The 20,389-nt window shown below is 41.6% G+C and overlaps 1 protein-coding gene across 4 annotated transcripts in view; it reads left to right on the top strand.

Annotated features, from left to right (window-relative positions):
* The window catches only part of LOC144595974 (lysosomal cholesterol signaling protein-like), a 66,465-nt gene that overhangs the window by 1,038 nt on the left and 45,038 nt on the right, over positions 1 to 20,389 (top strand). For all 4 annotated transcript variants that reach the window (XM_078403975.1, XM_078403974.1, XM_078403973.1 and 1 more), the window contains 2 exons: positions 11,968 to 12,445; positions 16,092 to 16,491. In XM_078403975.1, coding sequence (XP_078260101.1) covers positions 11,995 to 12,445; positions 16,092 to 16,491 — 851 coding nt within the window. In that variant the 5' untranslated portion in view covers positions 11,968 to 11,994. The remainder of the gene's footprint in view (positions 1 to 11,967; positions 12,446 to 16,091; positions 16,492 to 20,389) is intronic.

Raw genomic sequence — 20,389 nt, 5'->3', positions numbered from 1 at the left:
TCCACCACTTCCACCGGAAGCCCATTCCATACAGCCACCACCCTCTGAGTAAAGAAGTTACCCCTCATGTTACCCCTAAACTTTTGTCCCTCAATTCTGAAGCTATGTCCCCTTGTTGGAATCTTCCCCACTCTCAAAGGGAAAAGCCAACCCACGTCAACTCTGTCCGTCCCTCTCAAAATTAAAAAAACCTCTATCAAGTCCCCCCTCAACCTTCTACGCTCCAAAGAATAAAGACCCAACCTGCTCAACCTCTCTCTGTAGCTTAAGTGCTGAAACCCAGGCAACATTCTAGTAAATCTCCTCTGTACCCTCTCCATTTTGTCGACATCCTTCCTATAATTTGGCGACCAGAACTGCACACCATACTCCAGATTCGGCCTCACCAATGCCCTGTACAATTTTAACATTACATCCCAACTTCTATACTCGATGCTCTGATTTATAAAGGCAAGCATACCAAACGCCTTCTTCACCACCCTATCCACATGAGATTCCACCTTCAGGGAACAATGCACAGTTATTCCCAGATCCCTCTGTTCCACTGCATTCCTCAATTCCCTACCATTTACCCTGTACGTCCTATTTTGATTTGTCCTACCAAAATGCAGCACCTCACACTTATCAGCATTGGGATGTAACAATTGTGTTGTATTGCCTGGCATAGAGTCATACAGTACAGAAATTGGCCCTTTGACCCAACTTGCCCATGCCTACCAACACACCCATCTAACTAGTCCCACCTGCCCACGTTTGGCCCATATCGCTATAAACCTATCTAAATGCCTCTTCATCGTTGTGATAGTACCTGCCTCAACTACCTCCTCTGGCAGCTCCTTCCATACACCACCACACATTGTGTTAAAAAAAAAGTGACAACTCGGGTTCCTATTAAATCTACCCCTCCACCTTAAACCTATGTCCCTCATCTTCCTGCAGACCAAGGAGTAAAGTCTAACCTGCTCAACCTCTCCATATTGCTCTGGGCCTCGAGACCTGACAACATCCTTGTAAATCTTCACTGCACCTTTTCCAGCTTGACAACATATTTTCTAGAACAGTTGTGACAAAATCTGAACACAATGCTTTAAATGTGGCCTCACCAACATCATGTATAACTGCAGCATGACTTTCCAAATTCTATGCTCAAATCTTTGCATTGTCGTTTCATGTTGAGTACAGCACGTTCAACTAATATGTACCGTGATAAACTGGAAATGTACGAACGTACCTGAGAACTAAATCAGAATATATGAAAGTTTCAGTATTAATGAAGAGATGAGTGGCTTATTAAGTGCTGTCATATGGATCTTGCCCAGATTTCTGCATGAAATACTGTAGACAGTGGAATTCCAAAATAGAAACAAGAACAAAGTGCAGGAAATGCAGAGATCAGACTATCAGTGGAGGAAGAAACTAAGGCACTCTTAAATCAGTTCCTCTCTTCACAGTTGTTGCTTTACCTGCTGAATATTTCCTGAACAGTTTTTAGTACTGAATACTCAATTTCTATTTGCTCCTATTATAGAAATGAGAAACTATTTAGAAATTCCACTTTTTAAAGCTTCTAAATTTAGGTTGACTCAGAAAAACAGAAAAAGAGTTGTGAAGGAAAATTGGTAGGCGTATGTGTGTGAGAGAGAATAAACGGTTGATAGCTTCATGTTCCAAGGCGTAACTATCACCAACAATTTTATCTAGTCCAACCACATTGGGGCTATGGCCAAGAAAACACTCCCATGCCTCTCCTACTTCAGAAGCTATCATATTGTTGAAGAAAAAACTATTTAACAATAGAGTTGTTTGAGAAATGAAACAAAATCTAATTAGCCTGCAGTAGCCCATTGCGATTCTACCACCTAAAATGAAACTGAATGCCAGGAACCAGGCAATCCCTTTGCTTAACCATGACTTAAAGCACGTTCTTAGGTGAATGTTGCCCCATATTTGTTATTTACAGTGAAGCATTTGGATCTCTGTGATCATTGCTAGATTCCTGAGTATTCTTACTTACGAATGTTATAACGTCTTAATTCCATAGCAAATTGACATGCATGCATAATGCCTGACATTGTTTACCATATATATTAATGATTTGGATGAGGGAATTAGAAGCAACACTAGCAAGTTTGCAGATGACACAAAGCTGGGTGGCAGTGTGAACTGTGAAGAGGATGTTAGGAGGTTGCAGGGTGACCTGGACAGGTTGAGTGAGTGGGCAGATGCGTGGCAGATGCAGTATAATATAGATAAATGTGAGGTTATCCACTTTGGTGGCAAAATCAAGAAGGCAGATGTTTATCTCAATGGTGTCAGGTTAGGTAAGGGGGAAGTGCAGCAAGACCTGGGTGTCCTTGTACACCAGTGACTGAAAGCTGGCGTGCAGGTATAGCAGGCAGTGAAGAAAGCTAATGGCATGTTGGCCTTCTTAACGAGAGGATTTCAGTATAGGAGTAAAGAGGTTCTTCTGCAGTTGTATAGGGCCCTGGTAAGACCACATCTGGAGTATTGTGTACAGTTTTGGTCTCCTAATTTGAGGAAGGACATCATTGTAATTAAGGCAGTGCAGCGTAGGTTCACGAGATTGATCCCTGGGATGGCGGGACTGTCATATGAGGAAAGATTGAAAAGACTAGGCTTGTATTCACTGGAGTTTAGAAGGATGCGAGGGGATCTTATAGAAACATATAAAATTATAAAAGAACTGGACAAGCTAGATGCAGGAAAAATGTTCCAAATGTTGGGCGAACCAGGGGCCACAGTCTTAGAATAAAGGGGAGGCCATTTAAAACTGAGGTGAGAAGGAACTTTTTCACCCAGAGAGTTGTGAATTTGTGGAATTCTCTCCCACAGAGGGCAGTGGAGGCCAAATCACTGGATGTATTTAAGAGAGTTAGATAGAGCTCTGGGGCTAGTGGAATCAAGGGATATGGGGAGAAGGCAGGCACGGGTTATTGATTGTGGACGATCAGCCATGATCACAATGAATGGCGGTGCTGGCTCAAAGGGCCGAATGGCCTCCTCCTGCTCCTATTTTCCATGTTTCTATGTATGCCAGCCAATAAGTTTAAATAAAATACATTACTTTGATCTCCAAATGGAAATATGGTCATTGTAGTTTGGAAAAAAATAGTTTGGCGTGCTTTTTAATGTAAATTGGTTACTTTTTGGATGTGGTCTATTTATAATATTTATTTGTATTGTATAGAATTCAGTAATAACCACACATATATTTAATTTGTTATTCACAAATTGCATCTCCATTTTGGCTTTGCATATTTGAATATGGTTATCCAAGTCTAAATCACCTGGCATATTCAGGTTTACGGATGCTTGAAAGCTGGATAGTTTTGTGAGTAGAGTGCCCGATGCAAAAAGATATCAGGGGAGAAAAAAGAAGGATTGAGAAGAGGACATCCTAAGTGAGTCGATAAGAACTTGGCAGATCGTAAGGTCATAAGTGATAGGAGCAGAATTAGGCTATTCAGCCCATCAAGACTACGCCACCATTTAATCATGGCTGATCTGTCTCTCTCTCCTAACCTCTTTCTCTTGCTTTCTCCGCATAAGCCCAGACACCCGTGAAAAATAATAGATGAAAAATAATGTGTAAAAATGTGAAATCGGCTAGGTCATTGTACAAACAGAAACATGGTATTTTTTGTAATGGTGAGAGATTGGAAGATGTTGCTGTTTGAAAGGGATCAGAGTATCCTTTTATATCAGTACTGGGAGCTAACATTTGGGTACAACAATCAATCAGGTAGGCAAATGGTATATTGCCCATTTATCATGAGAAGAATCGTCCAGCTGTGTCTATAGGTCCTCAGCACCTGGAATACTGTGGGCAATTTTGGCCTCCTTATCTGAAAAAGGATATATTTGGCCCTCTGAGGGATTGTAAGTTCTGGGGATGGTGGGTTTACTTTTCGATGAGAGGTTGAATAAATTAGTGGGTAGACACAAAATGCTGGAGTAACTCAGCAGGATAGGCAGCATTTCTGGAGAGAAGGAATGGGTGACGTTTCGGGTCGAGACCCTTCTTCAGTTCTAATTCTGTATTCATTGAATCTTGGTGAAATCCAACAGAATGGATGCAGGGAAATTGTTTCCTGAGACTATATCAGAATAAGGAGGAGGCCATTTAGGACTGGGACTGAGATGAGTAGAAATTTCATCATGTTGGTGAGGCCACCATTGGAGTATTGTGTTCAATTTTGGTCACTCTGCTATCGAAAGGATTTTGTTCGGCTGGAAAGAGTGCAGAGAAGATTTATGAGATGTAACCAGGACTTGAGGTCCTGAGCGACAGGGTGAGGTTAGGCAGGCTTGGACTTTATTCCGTAGAGTGCAGGAGGATGAAGGGTGATCTTACGACACGATAGAACTTTATTTATACCAGGAGAGAAATTGGTCTGCCAACAGTCATAAGACACAGCAAGATACATAAAATATTATAGAAGTGTACAAGATAATGAGGGGAATAGTATTTTACCCAGAAGGTGAATCATAGGTTTAAAGTGAGAGGGAAATTATTTAATGGGAATCTGAAGGGCAACGGGTTTTACACAAAGAGTGGTTAGGGTTGTTTCAAGCTGCCAGAAGAGGTAGTTGCGAGGGTACTATAAGCAGCAATTAAAAGACCTTTGGCCGGGTACCTGGATAGGAAAGGTTCAGAGAGATGTGGGCCAAATGTGGGCAGGTTGGACTAGTGTAGATGGGACATCTTGTTTGGCATGGGCAAGTTGGACTGAAGGGCATGTTTCTGTGCTGTTTGACTCTGAATTTATGACAAGTGTGAAACTTTGTGATTTGCTAGCCGAGTTTACTGTGGAGACTCGGTCATTAAATTCATTCAAAACTGACATCAGTACTTTGTTTTAACATTATGGGAATCAAGGGGTTGAGGCAGAGTGCAGGAAACAGGACCAAGAAGATCAACCTGATTTTGATGAACAGTGCCAGGTGACCTTTTCCTGCTCGATTTTTATATTTCCAAAAACAAGTGCATTACAATTCTATGTCATTCAAGCATCTAATTTTCCCTGATTGCTGCTGTATTTCTCTTTTTAATGGATTACTAATCTGTACCTCTTGCACTTGCATGGGTTCAGAAAAAGGCAGTAGATAGTTATTTGGTATTGTGAAGGTACACTATTTGAATCCCCCACCACCAATTAGATATTGATATAAATATGCGGTACATTTTAATGGTAATTCAGGAAGTTTAGATTATAATAAGGTCTCCACGTAAATCGATAAGGATGGAATAACAACTGTGAATTGGTGAATCTTTTATAGATTTTAAAATGGCATTGGGGTATTGAAGTTAGCCTATAATAGTTATTATTACCTAGTTACAGAGCCTGGATTAGTAGTCCATCTTAATTAAATTCAGATACCAGTTGCGATTCCAGTTTGAGAACTTTCTTTCCTCAAAAATCCAGAAAATAAGATGTATTATTAAAAATTATCATAAAGTTATTGAATGGAGTTGATAATAATCCAAGTAGTTCATATTTAAAACTGGATAAAAGGACCAATTTACTGCTCCAATTTCTTACCATTTTGATTAATCCTAAATGCTATCTGCAGGAGCTAAACAAGCCATTTAGCTGTATAGAGCTGTGGTAGTTAGATGAACGTATTAAATAACTTGTTCACTTGGTCATTGATGTCCACATCAATGAATTTAAAATACTCACATTTTTTTTGTTTTTCAAAATGTTATAGGATTTCAGTGGGAGTGGAATTAAAGGTTTGCATTTATCTGTTTATTATAAAGTACATGATTGTAAGTTCACAAGATTCTTATTTGACATTGGTGTTGACATTGCATAACTTGGCAAGTGATAGGTGGATACAAGTGAGGCAGTTTTTTGAGAGACAGATGGTTGGACAAAAGCCAGCGATGAAAAAGCAAAGGAGTAGGATGAAAGAGTTGAGAATTGTGATGCCTGAGGAAGGAGAGAGATAAGGGGAGAAAAGGTGATCATTTTCCAATGTTCTGTAGATTCAGGATCAGTTCCTGTGGATTGGAAGGTAGCTAATGTTATCCCACTTTTTAAGAAAGGAGGGAGAGAGAAAACAGGAAATTATAGACCAGTTAGTCTGACATCAGTGGTGGGGGAGATGCTGGAGTCAATTATAAAAGACGAAATTGCGGAGCATTCGGATAGCAGTAACAGGATCGTTCCGAGTCAGCATGGATTTACGAAAGGGAAACCATGCTTGACTAATCTTCTGGAATTTTTTGAAGATGTAACTAGGAAAATGGACAGGGGAGAGCGGTGGATGTAGTGTACCTTGACTTTCAGAAAGCCTTTGACAAGGTCCCACATAGGAGATTAGTGGGCAAAATCAGAGCACATGGTATTGGGGGTAGGGTACTGACATGGATAGAAAATTGGTTGGCAGACAGAAAGGAAAGAGTGGGGATAAATGGGTCCCTTTCAGAATGGCAGGCAGTGACTAGTGGGGTACCACAAGGCTCAGTGCTGGGAACACAGCTATTTACAATATACATTAATGACTTGGATGAAGGGATTAAAAGTAACATTAGCAAATTTGCAGATGACACAAAGCTGGGTGGCAGTGTGAACTGTGAGGAAGATGCTATGAGGTTGCAGGGTGACTTGGACAGGTTGTGTGAGTGGGCAGATGCATGGCAGATGCAGTTTAATGTGGATACATGTGAAGTTATCCACAATGGTGGTAAGAATAGGAAGGCAGATTATCTGTGAAATTCTCTGCCTCAGAAGGCAGCGGAGGCCAATTCTCTGGATGCTTTCAAGAGGGAGCTAGATAGAGTTAAAGATAGCGGAGTCAGGGGATATGGGGAGAAGGCAGGTACGGGGTACTGATTGAGGATGATCAGCCATGATCACATTGAATGGTGGTGCTGGCGCGAAGGGGCGAATGGCCTACTCCTGCACCTATTTTCTATTGTCTAAAAGGGTGCAAATCTACGTGGGCACAGGGAAGGGTAGGGGAGGAAAAAAACAAAAAATATTGATCGTAGTTTAGATAGTTACCTAAAATTAGCGAATTCAAAGTCCATACCATTGGGTTGTAAGCTTCCCAAGCAGAATATAAGGTGCTGTTCCTCCAGTTTTCACGTGGCCTCATTCTGGCAATGGAGGAGGTCCAAGACAGAAGGATTAAATGAAATTGACTTTCATTCTTCCAATCTTTGAAGGATAAAAGCCCAGTCTACTTAATCTCTCCTCATACAACCATTGCCATCCCCCACCCCCGGGTTCCGAGAATCAATCTGCTAAATCTTCACGATGCAATCCCTATCGTAATCACATCATTTTCTGGGTAGGGAGACTGGACGTACATCGTATTAATGGTGGTCTCACAAGGGACATATAATGTGGCAGCAATGCAATGCCACTCTTGAATCCTTTTGCATTAAATGACAACATGCTATTTGCTTGCTCTACCTAGATATTAATATTCAGAGATAAATGTACAAGATTACTCAATTCACTCTACAACTGCACCTTTCCATCTCTCACCACACCTGTATGTTAACCTGATGGTTTAATATGTATTTGAGGTTCAATTAACTTGCCAAAGGGATTAGTTTACAGTAAATAGGATTTATTCTCTGTAGATTTCAGATTTGAAATGTAAATAAAGGAATTTGCTATTCAGAAATATTTTCCTTTCAAAATGGAAATATGCATTGGATACATTGAATTTTTATCAATCCTAGCTTTTGGCAGATTTGATGATTGGAATCTCCCAGTGACTCAACTAACATGTAGAAGTTGATTCAGTGAATTATTTAAAGGAAACAGTATTTAAGCTTGTCTCCGTATGATAATACAAACCTACGTCCTATTTCTTACATGCAATTCCATCCTTTAGTACAAGTTATTGAAGTCACAGCACTTCCATAATTTGTAGTAGAGATGGAACTGCTTGAAAGAAAACAGTAACGCATGCATAGTTGACTATACCTCTGCATATTTTTAGCTTTAATGGTTAATTGAATTTTTTTAATTAATTTTTTTTATATCAAAAAATACTTTATTCACGTAATAAATATCTGCTTACAAAACATCATCTTTTTTAACAAACCCATCCGACATTTCCGGAGGTTACACATTCGATACAGGCATTCACTTCTAAATTTACAGACATTTACTTACATTTACAGACATTAACCCAGTATCCGTTATTTGGAGGGGCGTCTCTCTCCACCACACCCTGCCCCCCCATGTCCAGCAGCAGAAGGACCCTAGACTGTGGTCCTCCCCCACAGGGCCTTGGCGTTGGCTGCACCAAGCTTCAGTGCGTCCCTCAGCACGTACTCCTGCAGTCTGCAGTGGGCCGGTCGGCAACATTCCTTGACGAACATCTCGCTCCGCTGGGATGCTAACAAAGCTCGGGCAGACCAAAGAGCGTCTTTCACCGAGTTGATGACATTCCAGCAGCACTCGATGTCAGTCTCCGAATGCGTCCCTGGGAACAGTCCGTAGATCACAGAGTCCTCTGAGACGGAGCTGCTCGGAATGAATCGTGACAGGGACCCCTGCAGACCTCTCCAGACTCTCTTTGCAAATCCACACTCTGTGAAGAGGTGGGCCACCGTCTCCTCTCCGTAGCAGCCGTCCCGAAGGCAGCATGCGCCGGTAGTGAGGTTCCGGCGGTGCAGGAAGGATCTGATTGGGAGGGCTCCCCTCACCGCCAGCCAAGCCAGGTCTTGGTGCTTGTAAGTGAGTTCTGGCGATGAGGCATTTTGCCAGACAAGCTGGGCAGTCTGCTCTGGGAACCACGCCACAGGATCCATGGAGTCATTCCCCTGCAGTGCCTGCAGGACGTTCCGTGCTGACCACTGCCCGATGGACTTATGGTCAAAGGTGTTGGTCCGGAAGAACCTTTCCACGAACGACAGATGGTGCGGCGATGTCCAGCTGACTGGCACATTACGTGGCATCTGCGCCAGGCCCATCCTTCGCAACACCGGGGACAGGTAGAACGTCAGCAGGTAGTGGCACTTGGTGCCCACGTGCCTTGGCTCTACGCTCCGCCTGATGCAGCCACACACGAAGGTGGCCATCAGGATGAGGGCGACGTTGGGCACGCTTTTACCCCTGTTTTCTGCCGACTTGTGCATTGTGGCTCGTCGCACCCGGTCCATCGCCGACCCCCAGATGAAGCGTAAGACGGCCCGGGTGATACCCCTGGCGTAGGAGGGAGGGACGGGCCACACTTGCGCCAAGTACAGCAGCCCCGAGAGCACCTCACACCTGATGACCAGGTTTTTCCCTGTGAAGGAGAGAGAGCGCTGCTTCCACAGCTCCAGCTTCTTCCCCACCTTGGCTATCCGCTCCAGCCAATTCTTGTCACACGCCTCAGCCTTCCCGAACCAGATCCCCAGCACCTTCAAGAAGTCAGGCTTGATGGTGAAGGGGATGGAAGATCGGTCGGGCCAGTTGCCAAAGAGCATGGCCTCGCTCTTCCTGCGGTTTACCTTGACCCCCGTGTCCAACTCAAACATGATCTTGATCACACCAGTGCATATGATGTCTAGGTTCAGGTTTGAGGTTTAGGTTCTCTATTTTTGATACTTCCACCACCCTTGAGTCGGATAGAGTTCCAGGCAGATTTCTAAGACTTACTATTTACTTTAACACTAAATATGAGACGTTTCATTAAAATGATGCTATTATGTAGTCAGGTTAAGATTCCATAGAGCTCCAGTGGAAGAAGTAAAACTCGTTCTCCAAGTATGCTGACCAATTAGATTTTCCTTTTGATGTGAATTATTCATTTGACAACTTTCTTCTGGGGAAATGTTGACTGGGCAGGTCTCTTCTACATCCCGCAGCTCCGCTCTTGCTCCCCATCCCCACACTCGCAACAAGGACAGGATCCCCCTCGTTCTCACCTTCCACCCCACCAGCCAGCGGATCCAACATATTATCCACCAACATTTCCGTCACCTACAACAGGACCCCACCACTGGCCATATCTTCCCATCCCCTCCCCTCTCTGCGTTCCGCAGAGACCGTTCCCTCCGCAACTCCCTGGTCCACTCGTCCCTTCCTACCCAAACCACCCTAACCCCGGGCACTTTCCCTTGCAACCGCACGAGATGCAACACCTGTCCCTTTACCTCCCCCCTCAACTCCATCAAAGGACCCAAACATTCTTTCCAGGTGAGACAGAGGTTCACCTGCACCTCCTCCAACCTCATCTATTGCATCCGCTGCTCTAGATGTCAACTTATCTATATCGGCGAAACCAAGCGCAGGCTCGGCGATCGCTTCGCTGAACACCTGCGCTCGGTCTGCATTAACGCAACTGATCTCCCGGTGGCCCAGCACTTTAACTCCCCCTCCCATTCCCAGTCTGACCTCTCTGTCATGGGCCTCCTCCAGTGCCATAGTGAGGCCCGCCGGAAATTGGAGGAGCAGCACCTCATATTTCGCCTGGGCAGTTTGCGGCCCAGTGGTATGAACGTCGACTTCTCCAACTTCAGATAGCTCCTCTGTCCCTCCCTTCCCCTCCTCCTTCCCAGATCTCCCTCTATCTTCCTGTCTCCACCTATATCCTTCCTTTGTCCCACCCCCGACATCAGTCTGAAGAAGGGTCTCGACCCGAAACGTCACCCATTCCTTCTCTCCCGAGATGCTGCCTGACCTGCTGAGTTACTCCAGCATTTTGTGAATAAATCGATTTGTACCAGCATCTGCAGTTATTTTCTTATACTATTTCAAGAGGAGTTCTGTATGTGAGGTGCTATTTACGATGGCTTATTGCCAGATGATATAGAAGTAAGATTTTAACTGACTTGCACGAGGAACTTCCACAAATTGTAATTGAGGTGTTGACAATAATTGCAGAAAAGTACTACTGTACTTTCTATTATTTATAGTAGTTTGCAAAAGTTAAGAGAGGGAGTTCAGAATCTCTCGGACCACTTGAAAAGAAGGCCAGAGCGCCCAGGAGTGAGGTTTCTGGTGACCTTCTGCACTGCGGGGTTGAAGGGTCAAACAATTTCATCCATTGCAGTTGAGCCATGATATTTCAGGATCAGCACCATTGCAAAAGGAAAAACAACATATTTTCATTGCCAACTTCTAAAGTGGATATTAAATAAAAAAGCATTATCAGGATCTGCAATGTTTAGTTTAGAGATACAGCTTGGAAACAGGCCCTTCAGCCCACTTCATGCCGAACTTTGATCACCCATCAACATTAGTTCTTTGTTATGCCACTTTTTTATCAGCAAATTAATCTTCTAGTTAGGTTTGCATATCAGGGTTTTGCAGGCTCAACAGCATTAACCAAATTTATTTATCCACAGGTTCACACGTGTAGCTTTTGTGTAGAACGTGGACTAGAAAGGCCCAGAAACTGCACCTAAAGTTTAAATTTAGTATTTAAACAAGAATAAATTGTTTTTTCAAATAAAATAATGTGCCCATTAATTGTCACAGCCTGATCCTACTTCCACGTTGAAAATTTATAATTTTCAGGAATTTCCACAACCTTGGATTAGATATTTTTTCATTCTTTCTGCAGTGTCTGCTGTACTGTGTAGTACATACGCAGTACAAATAGTAAATTTACTCGTGTCCAGCAGCACTTGCATTCCCGACCTGTGTAACATCTGATTTTGACAAGGGTCCACGGGACGTAACACCTGAGTAAGTCAGGGAGCGTCTCTTCTGTTACCACTAGTTTCCAGTTGTTATTATCAAAGTGATAATGATTCTCCGTATTATAACCTGGGAACTCAGTAAACTGCTTACAAAAGCGGTGTGCTATCAGAATTAAAACCCAATATGCTTGCAGATAAACCAGCATGCTCAGATAAGCAAGGCCCCTTGAATGAGGAATTAGTAACCATTTAATTTTATGTCAGGATAAAGGAAGGGGATGGACTTAGTCTCACAACATGCTGAATACAGATGTTCAAATTATCATTGTTTTGTTTTCTTTCAGCTTCCATTGAGCATCTTGATTGGATACATGAACGATCTCATCATTGTCTCGAGCCACAATTTCAAGGAAAGAAGCATGGAAAGTTTGGATATAGCCACCAATTCCTCTGGGGGTGTTGTTCCTACAATGTCTATAAGCAGGCTTTTCCCTGCTCTTTTAGAGTGTTTTGGCATTATACTTTGTGGGTATGTTGCTGGACGAGTGAACATCATCAATTCTACGGAGGCCAAGGGTTTAGGAAACTTTGTGTCCATGTTTGCACTTCCGGGCCTCCTTTTTCAGAATATGGTGGTTTTAGACTTTGCTCACATCAACTGGATTTTTGTTTGCAGTATTCTTGTGGCCAAGGTTGCAGTTTTCATAACTGTCTGCATTTTGACTCTGTTGATAGCAAGTCCAGAAAGCAGATTTGGCAAAGCTGGACTCTTCCCAATCTTTGCTACGCAGAGTAATGACTTTGCTTTGGGATATCCTATAGGTAAGTGCATTATATGAAATTCTATTTAACTCTCTCACTTTGGTTGGAAATAATTGTCAAATTTTAAAATTGTATTTATGTGTTTTGGAGAGCTGGTTTAAGTTGAGATGGGCAGAGGATTGTTGGGTATGTAGGTATGTTGATTCTTTAACCATTGGGCTTTATAGGAAAGGAAATATGAATCACAAACCCTTTTTGGGTTTTTTCTGCCAATAGCTTCCACCGTGCCACATTTGATTAATAGGTTTGAAAAAAATACATTCCAAATTTAAAGCCATTTCAGGTCATGAAAATGATGCAAAGAATACCTTTAACATGATATGAATAGTACCACTAGGACTTCCTTGACAGTTTTGAATCCCTTCTAAAATGAATGTGTTGACTAAATATGCAACTGTAATGTGATATTTTAGCATCCCAAGGTGCCTCTTTGCATCATTTGAGGTTCTGTTCTTGATAATATGGGGTAATTTTACAATTGTTGTAATATTTGGCTGGTTTAATGTTAGAGTTTGCAAATTGTTACTGGTGCCGTGATATTTTAATCTCAAGCTGGGATGCCAAACTACCTGTTGCATTTAATTAAATTAAAAAGACTCTCATTGTGTTGATAGGTCAGGTGCAGAGAAGACGTTTCTCTGGGCAATGAAGTTGAGAATCAAAGACTAGTCCCAAAGGGATTGGGCCATTGAGAATGTGAGATGAGAAGAAATCTGATCTTTTCCAAAAGTTATTAACTGTTGGGAATTCCCAAATTTTGAATATTGGATGCTCAGTCAATGAGTTAATTTTTAAAAAAAAGATAGATGATCTGCATACTAATGAAAGAGCGGGATGTGTTGTGAGGGAAAATGTCCTGGTATAAAAGGTTGGCCATGATTTTATTGACGCAGATCTGAGGGGGGTCAAGTTGCCTATGCTCCTCTGCTTCTTATTTCTCATGTTAAGCTAATTCATTCAGTGGCTATAGAAATAAAGTGCATTAAATTATACTTCTGCAAAGAAATGCATTGAGGTGTCATGAATCCCTCCAGACTTGTGAAATATAGTTTTGTTGACCATGGCAACCCCAAAGCTGTGAAATATAGATTTTTTAAATCCAGATCTTTGCAGAAATAGGACAAACAATTTTAATTATGCAATGCAGTTCCCGCAAAGAGGGACCAAGCGTGGGGGAGGGGGGGGGGTGAGAGAACAAAGAGAGACCTGGCGTGGGGAACCGCCAAGGACAAAGAAGGACTTGGAGGGGGGAAAGGTGAGAAGGAAGAGGGACCATTGGGACTATTGAATACTTTTGTAACTTTGTCGGCACCCTATATGTGGCGATTCTTTGCATACTTGTATATTGCATGCAGAAAAAGGAATTTTACTGTACGAAGTACATGTGACAGTAAAGTATCAATCAATCAAACCGCAAGCAGTGATCTGAAGCAGCATTATTGAACTGTAGCAGTTGGGATGAACTTCCAAGTTTGAAAATATAAGGGGACAGAAATTGAAGTAAGGTCATTGGGATTCTGAACAGTGCATTGCACATTTTGTCCACAAAGGAGGCCATTTAGGTCATCAAATCCATACCTCTTCACAAAGCATTCCTATTGGTCCCTTTTACATGACTTGGATTTTGTGTGGCAAATATGTAAGTTGTGGTGAACCTTTCCCATGCATAACTCCACTGAAGAATTTATTTTAAACAAAATTCTTTTGTTTGGTACAAAGGCAGATTATCCATTTTTTTTAAAAGTTAAAGTTAAGCCAGTAGAAACCGGAACATGTTGCTGTTAGTTAAGCTTCATGGAATCCTATCTTTGCACGTGACTGCACAAGTTTCTCCAGTTCAAAAATAGGTAATTTTTGTAGAAAGCAATGGGTGATAATTCAAATGTAATGACTTATTTTCAGGAATTAGAATATGCAACGTCTATAGGCAAATGGAAAGATTTCAACCCCCTGCAATGCTGATTATCCTGAGCTAGATTTACTGGCATAGAACATTGAGCTAAGTCAGTCGCATCTTTCTGAGCCAAATAAATCTACTTGCCATCCACCAGAGAAATAATCCAACATTTTCCTTGCTTACAGAAACAAAGAACTCCAGATGCTCCTTTGCCAAATGAGTACTCAGCTTGTCAGGCAGCATCTCTGGAGAATATGGATAAGTGATATTTTGGGTTGGGACCCTTCAATATATGCAAAAAGCAATGGACATCATTGTTTTCTAATGGGTCCCGACCTGAATTGTCACCCGTCCATGTTCTCTAGAGATCATTGTACTGAATCAGGAAAATGTAAGATTGAAACTGGTGTATTCGTTGACAGTTTGCAATCCAAACCAACCCGACAAAAGTTTGCATTCATTGTGTGGGTTTCCTGGTGTTGCATTGCTGGAACAGCTACCATTTGCCTTCAAGAAATGTTGGCTAATGAAATACCTTCCTCCCCGAAATGCCAGACTTTAGGAAAGTTCTAGTTCAAACCTTTAACCTTTCCTGCAATTAAACATTGAGTAGAAAGATCTACTTTCCCCTTTCCATGAATGATGCCCCAATTCCCTGAATTTTTTTGAACACTTCCACATTTTCTGTTTTAATTTTCTAGCATCTGCTGTGGAGTAAGTAACAGTGGTCATTGATGCAATGTGGGGCTTGCAGCTAGTAATTTATCTCCCTGCGAGAGAAAGATAAAATAATTTTAAATCATGTTGGTTGAGTGAGAAAACTTTACGAAGAACAAATTTAAGATAGGTGTTGAAATTTAACTATCAAACCTACCTTTTGACCTTGGCAGCAAAGAGGTAGTTGGGGTTGGGTGCATAAATCCCAAATCATTACTATCTGATGAAATGTTCCAGAAGAATTGATTACATTGAATTTGTTCTGTATAGATTCCATCCAGATGTAACAATAGGTAAACCAAACAGTTCTGCGTCCAAATATTGGCACATAATTGAAGTGAGAAATAGTGTCAAGTCAAGTCAAGTCAATTTTATTTGTATAGCACATTTAAAAACAACCCACGTTGACCAAAGTGCTGTACATTTGATTAGGTTCCAATAGAAAAAAAAATGAAAACATACAGTAGCACGCAAACAGTTCACAGCGCCTCCTCAATGCTTGAGTCACTGGCTTGGTTGAAGGGAAGGTTTTGCTGCATTTAAGGCAGGAAAATTGGTATTTACTACATTTTACACACATTACATAAATTCTCCATGTATTCTTATCAACTTCCATTTTCTACCAGTCACCTGCACTGGGATCTATTACTTTTTGGGTATTGTAAAAGCGAACTTGGAGCAAGGGCTTGGGACTTACTGTTGTTATTCCAATAAATCCCCACAAACTGATCATAATTTTTGTTAAGCAGAACTCTTCAAATGCTAGAAATCAAAAATAAAATCAAGAAAATGCTAGAAATATTCCACAGGGTGGATAAAGAAGAAATGGATGAAAGGTAATCGTCCTGAAAAGTTCATTTTCTTTCTTTCTCTCCTAAGATGCTGCTTGACTGCTGACTATTTCCATCATTTTATTTTTCATTTATGACATTGTAAAGTTTGATATTCAATGTGAAATGTGTATACTTAAGACAAATCTTGTAATTTAATCAGCATCCTTTTGTGGTAACTTGATGGCTTTGTGTATTTCAGTCGAGGCTCTATACAGGGATACATGCCCAGAATATCTTCAGTATATTTACCTGCTGGCTCCTATATCGCTGCTATTGTTAAACCCAATTGGTTTCATCTTTTGCGAAATCCAGAAATGGAAGCAAGATCTGAACATTCAACAAAGCAAACTGAAGTCTGTTGCAGTGGTACTGTTCCAGGTTTTTAAAAACCCAATTGTTTTCATGGTCATTATCGGAATTTGTGGGAATTTTATCTTTCATCAAAAGATTCCAACGATTATAGAAGAATTTCTGAATGGACTGGCGAGTTCTTTCAGCGGTTCAGCTCTCTTTTATCTTGGACTTACAATGGTGGGACAGATCACAAAGCTGAAAAAAAGTTCAGTTCTTGCAATTATTCTTCTGATCACAGCCAAATTGTAAGTAGACAAACCTTGTCATTTTATACTAATTTCAACTCAGTGCTGGGATGGTTAGCTTGGATTTTCCATACTATGCTTTGAAGTGGTTAATACTAATTTGATAAACTACTGTATGTGAAATTGAAAGCATTTTGACCCTCTCTTCCCTGTATTGTAGTATCTCTTGATTTGAGTATGAAGATGTAGGTCCATTGTTGAGTGATTGCTCCAGGCCCTTATTGAGTGACTGCCACAGGTTCAGTTGGAGACGGAGGGAACAGGAAAGTGATTGGCTTGTATTTATTCAATGTGGTATTCAGTTATTCATGGCAACATTCAGGATGTGGACTGGGACGCCTTAGAATGTAATGGAGAGCAACATCAGGAATACACATAAGGTAAACATAGGATGAGTCAAAGACCAGATGAGTGCAATTGTGAAAGGATTCAATGATTAGAGAGATTGCCATTTTGTTTTCAGCTGCGTTTAAGAATCTTGGAATCAAGGAAGTAGGACTTTAGACCCAATAGGTCTTCATCAACCATCAAGCACCATGAGCATATGCTCATTCTGTTTCATTCGGCTTGCATTCCCATCAACTCCCACCATATTCCTATATCACCCACACCATGGATAATTTACACTGGACATTTAACCAACCAACCTGCATATCAGTGGGATATGAGAGTAAACCCGAGTACCTGGATGAAGCACATAGAATCAAAATGTGCAAGCTTCACACAGACGTCACCTGAAGTTAGGATCATGCACTATCTTATGTTGACCGTGCGTATCAATCATCATGATATTGCTCTCAATGACATTCTATGGCAGGGGTGTCAAACTCATTTTAGGTCATGGGCCGGAATGGGCAAAATGCGACTTCATGCAGGCCGGATCCGTTGTGCAGGCGTGAACGCATGCACGCTGCTCCCACAGCTTTCGTTGCCTTCGTTTTTGCAACCTGCTCTCGTGTGTCTCAATCTCTGCAAAAATTACAAAGTATTTCGCTTTACGAATTTCATTTCTTATGAAGAAGATTGCCTAGAAAGCATTACTTTTATGATTGGTATTAACTTACAGTCGTAGGTTACAAGAAAGTTGTGATGAGAGAGAGAAAAAACGATGCTATTTTGGCTAAGATGGTTTCAGGAGCAACACCCTTTCCATTAATAAACCATTTAAAATCGAACATTAGCAGATACAAATGTCGACCTAATGAAACTAATTGTAAATGTAGGCTACACAACTGCACCTAATTTTACAATAATAGAACAGTCAGAAAATGAATGAATCACAATATTATGACACTCAATATTTCATAATGCATTTTGCTTACATGTTGCAGTGCATCGAACAGTATCACTCATTTTTCACTTGCTGCTTCCAGACACCTGACATCTCTTGGCTTTAACCAGCCTGTCAACATCAGGGAGCAGTTTCTGGGCTTTGTGATTTTTCATAATGTCATGTAGATGTCTGTGTGTCAGCTGTGAGCGCAGTTTTAATTTGTTAATGTGCGATATGGAAAATATTGAAATAAAAAATCCAGACTGGCATTAAAAACAAGCAGCATAGAAAATAAATCTCAGGCTCTGGATTAGCGTTTATGTAACACACACAAACTCCATGTCAAACAGGAAACGTGGACCAGGACTGCAGTGTTGACAAAATGCCTCGTTCAAGGGGCCAAAACAAGGGAGAACAGCGGCAAATTAAACCGTTAGCTTAAGCCTGCTAAAGCGGATATACCTTTGTAGCGCTTCAACACGTTCTCGTAAGCCTGGAGAAACTCCAGTTCATCAGCGTAGTAGAAAGCAGCAGGGGTGATCCGCGGGGTGGAGTCGGCCATGGGTGCTGGAGGGGCGGCAGGGGCCGGGCTGCTGAAACCGTCTCACTCCGCTGGAACTCGGGCAGAAGCCCCAGCTGGAGGCAGCTTCGCCAAGCACCGCCCTCCAACTTTTTTTTTTCCCCAAATCATCCCGCGGGCCGGATTGGACCCCTTCACGGGCCAGATGCAGCCCGCGGGCCGGTAGTTTGACACCCCTGTTCTATGGAGTTCCAGTCCACATCCTCATTGTTGGCATCAAGATCTGAATACCCATTGGATAAATTGTAGCCAATTACTTTCCTGTCCCCTCCCTCTCCTCCGACTGAACCTGTGGACAGTCTTGGATTGTTTTCTCCGGAATGCCAGAAGTTGCGCGGGGACCTGTTGGAAGTATAAAATTATGAGAGGCGTAGATAAAGAAGACAGTCAAAGTTCGACTGAAAATTGGATGATGAACAAGATTTGAGAGTGTGACGATGCCTCTGGGCTACTGTATTTGCATATATGTTCCAGATTCTCACTGTAACGAGGAGTGTCTGAGACATGATGAAGTTGAAATGTGCAAAGTGGTATAAATTTGTGCCTGTCATCACTTGTGCATGATGCAGCCTTAATTCTATCTCTGCCATGTGACAGCTATTTTTCACCTTAAATTTTTCCTTTTTGCATTTCTACTTCCTCTTTTCACTTCCTCCACACATTTTTCAGCCTATCTTTGTTCCCATGCATGGACATGCTCTCATAATTACACCAGTTTTTTTCACACTGCCCGATGTGGACTCTGCCATAATCACACCTATGGTCCTGTCTCCCTCTCTCTCTCAGCTCTTTCCCCCTCCCTCGCTCGGCTCTCCCGTGGAGAGCATTTTCTTCCACCATAACAAAACTTCTAAGTGATAGTGAAACCTCCACATTTTTTCCTTTCTCTAAACAGTATTTATCCAAAACAGATTGTGTATTCACTTAAAAAAAATCTCAACCCTTTTCTATTTCCTTTCTCGTTATCATTGTGTCACATCCCTTCACTACAAACACTCCTATTAATGCGGGACAGATCCTAAGTATTCATTAGGAACTACACCGACAACATCTTGCTACACATAAAGTTGCTAATGCCCAGGAGTGCTTTATGTATTTATGTATTGCAAAACATCTTTTGCTTTGATGTTCAGAAGTTTTCCAATATATTTGCTCTTCTATGACCTTGGGGGCCGATAATATACATCCTGTATGTGTATTATCCAGTTTATGATTCAGACTCACAGATCTAATTGTTTCTTTAATCACTGTTGTAGCATTTCCCTCACCTTTTCAGTCTTGCTATCCAATCTGAAATTGAGCAAACATTCCTTACCTAATATTTCTTCTGATATTAGTTTTTATTTGCAAAAGCTCCTTGCCATGTCAAAATTGTCACATTTTGGTACATGTTTGAACATGCCCTAAATTCATTACCTTTATACCAATGCAAATACATCAGGGCTTACACCATGAAGACGTAACAAAATCTTTTGATGTTTGTGTTCTGTACTCCTGTTTATTCCGCCATCTATTTCATACTTTGCTTTCTTTATTTCTAAATCAACATGTAGGTTCCCATTCTTACAGTCAGCTGGTTTGACTTCTGCCCTTGATAATACTTGTCTCAGGCTGTCTTAGGCAAGAATCTGTCTAAGACATACACCAATGCCCTTGCATCCAAAGCCATCTGTCACTGCAACACAGCAATGGTTAGTTTGATTATTTATCAGTTAGTTATTATTTCTAATATTCAGTGTCTGAAGAAGGGTCTCAACCGGAAACATCACCCATTCCTTCTCTCCAGAGATGTTGCATGTTCCGCTGAGTTATCCAGCTTTTTGTGTCTACGGTTTAAACCAGCATCTGCAGTTCCTTCCTACACATTTCTACTGGTAGTTCCCTGATAACTTCTACACTTGGTCACTTGTTCTTAACCTGACAATTTTAGTTAACTCTCTTTACTGTCATGGGTGCACTCTTAAAGCAGTGCTGTGATGGTGCTTGAGCTCATTCTAACTCTCACATTCTCTAGCATGTCTCCCACTTTCTCCTTTTGTGTGTGT

The sequence above is a fragment of the Rhinoraja longicauda genome, chromosome 8 (genome assembly GCF_053455715.1).
Source record: "Rhinoraja longicauda isolate Sanriku21f chromosome 8, sRhiLon1.1, whole genome shotgun sequence".
In the NCBI taxonomy this organism is placed as follows: Eukaryota; Metazoa; Chordata; class Chondrichthyes; order Rajiformes; family Arhynchobatidae; genus Rhinoraja; species Rhinoraja longicauda.
The sequence above is the reverse complement of the archived record's forward strand: the minus strand, read 5'-3'. Positions and strand labels throughout refer to the sequence as shown.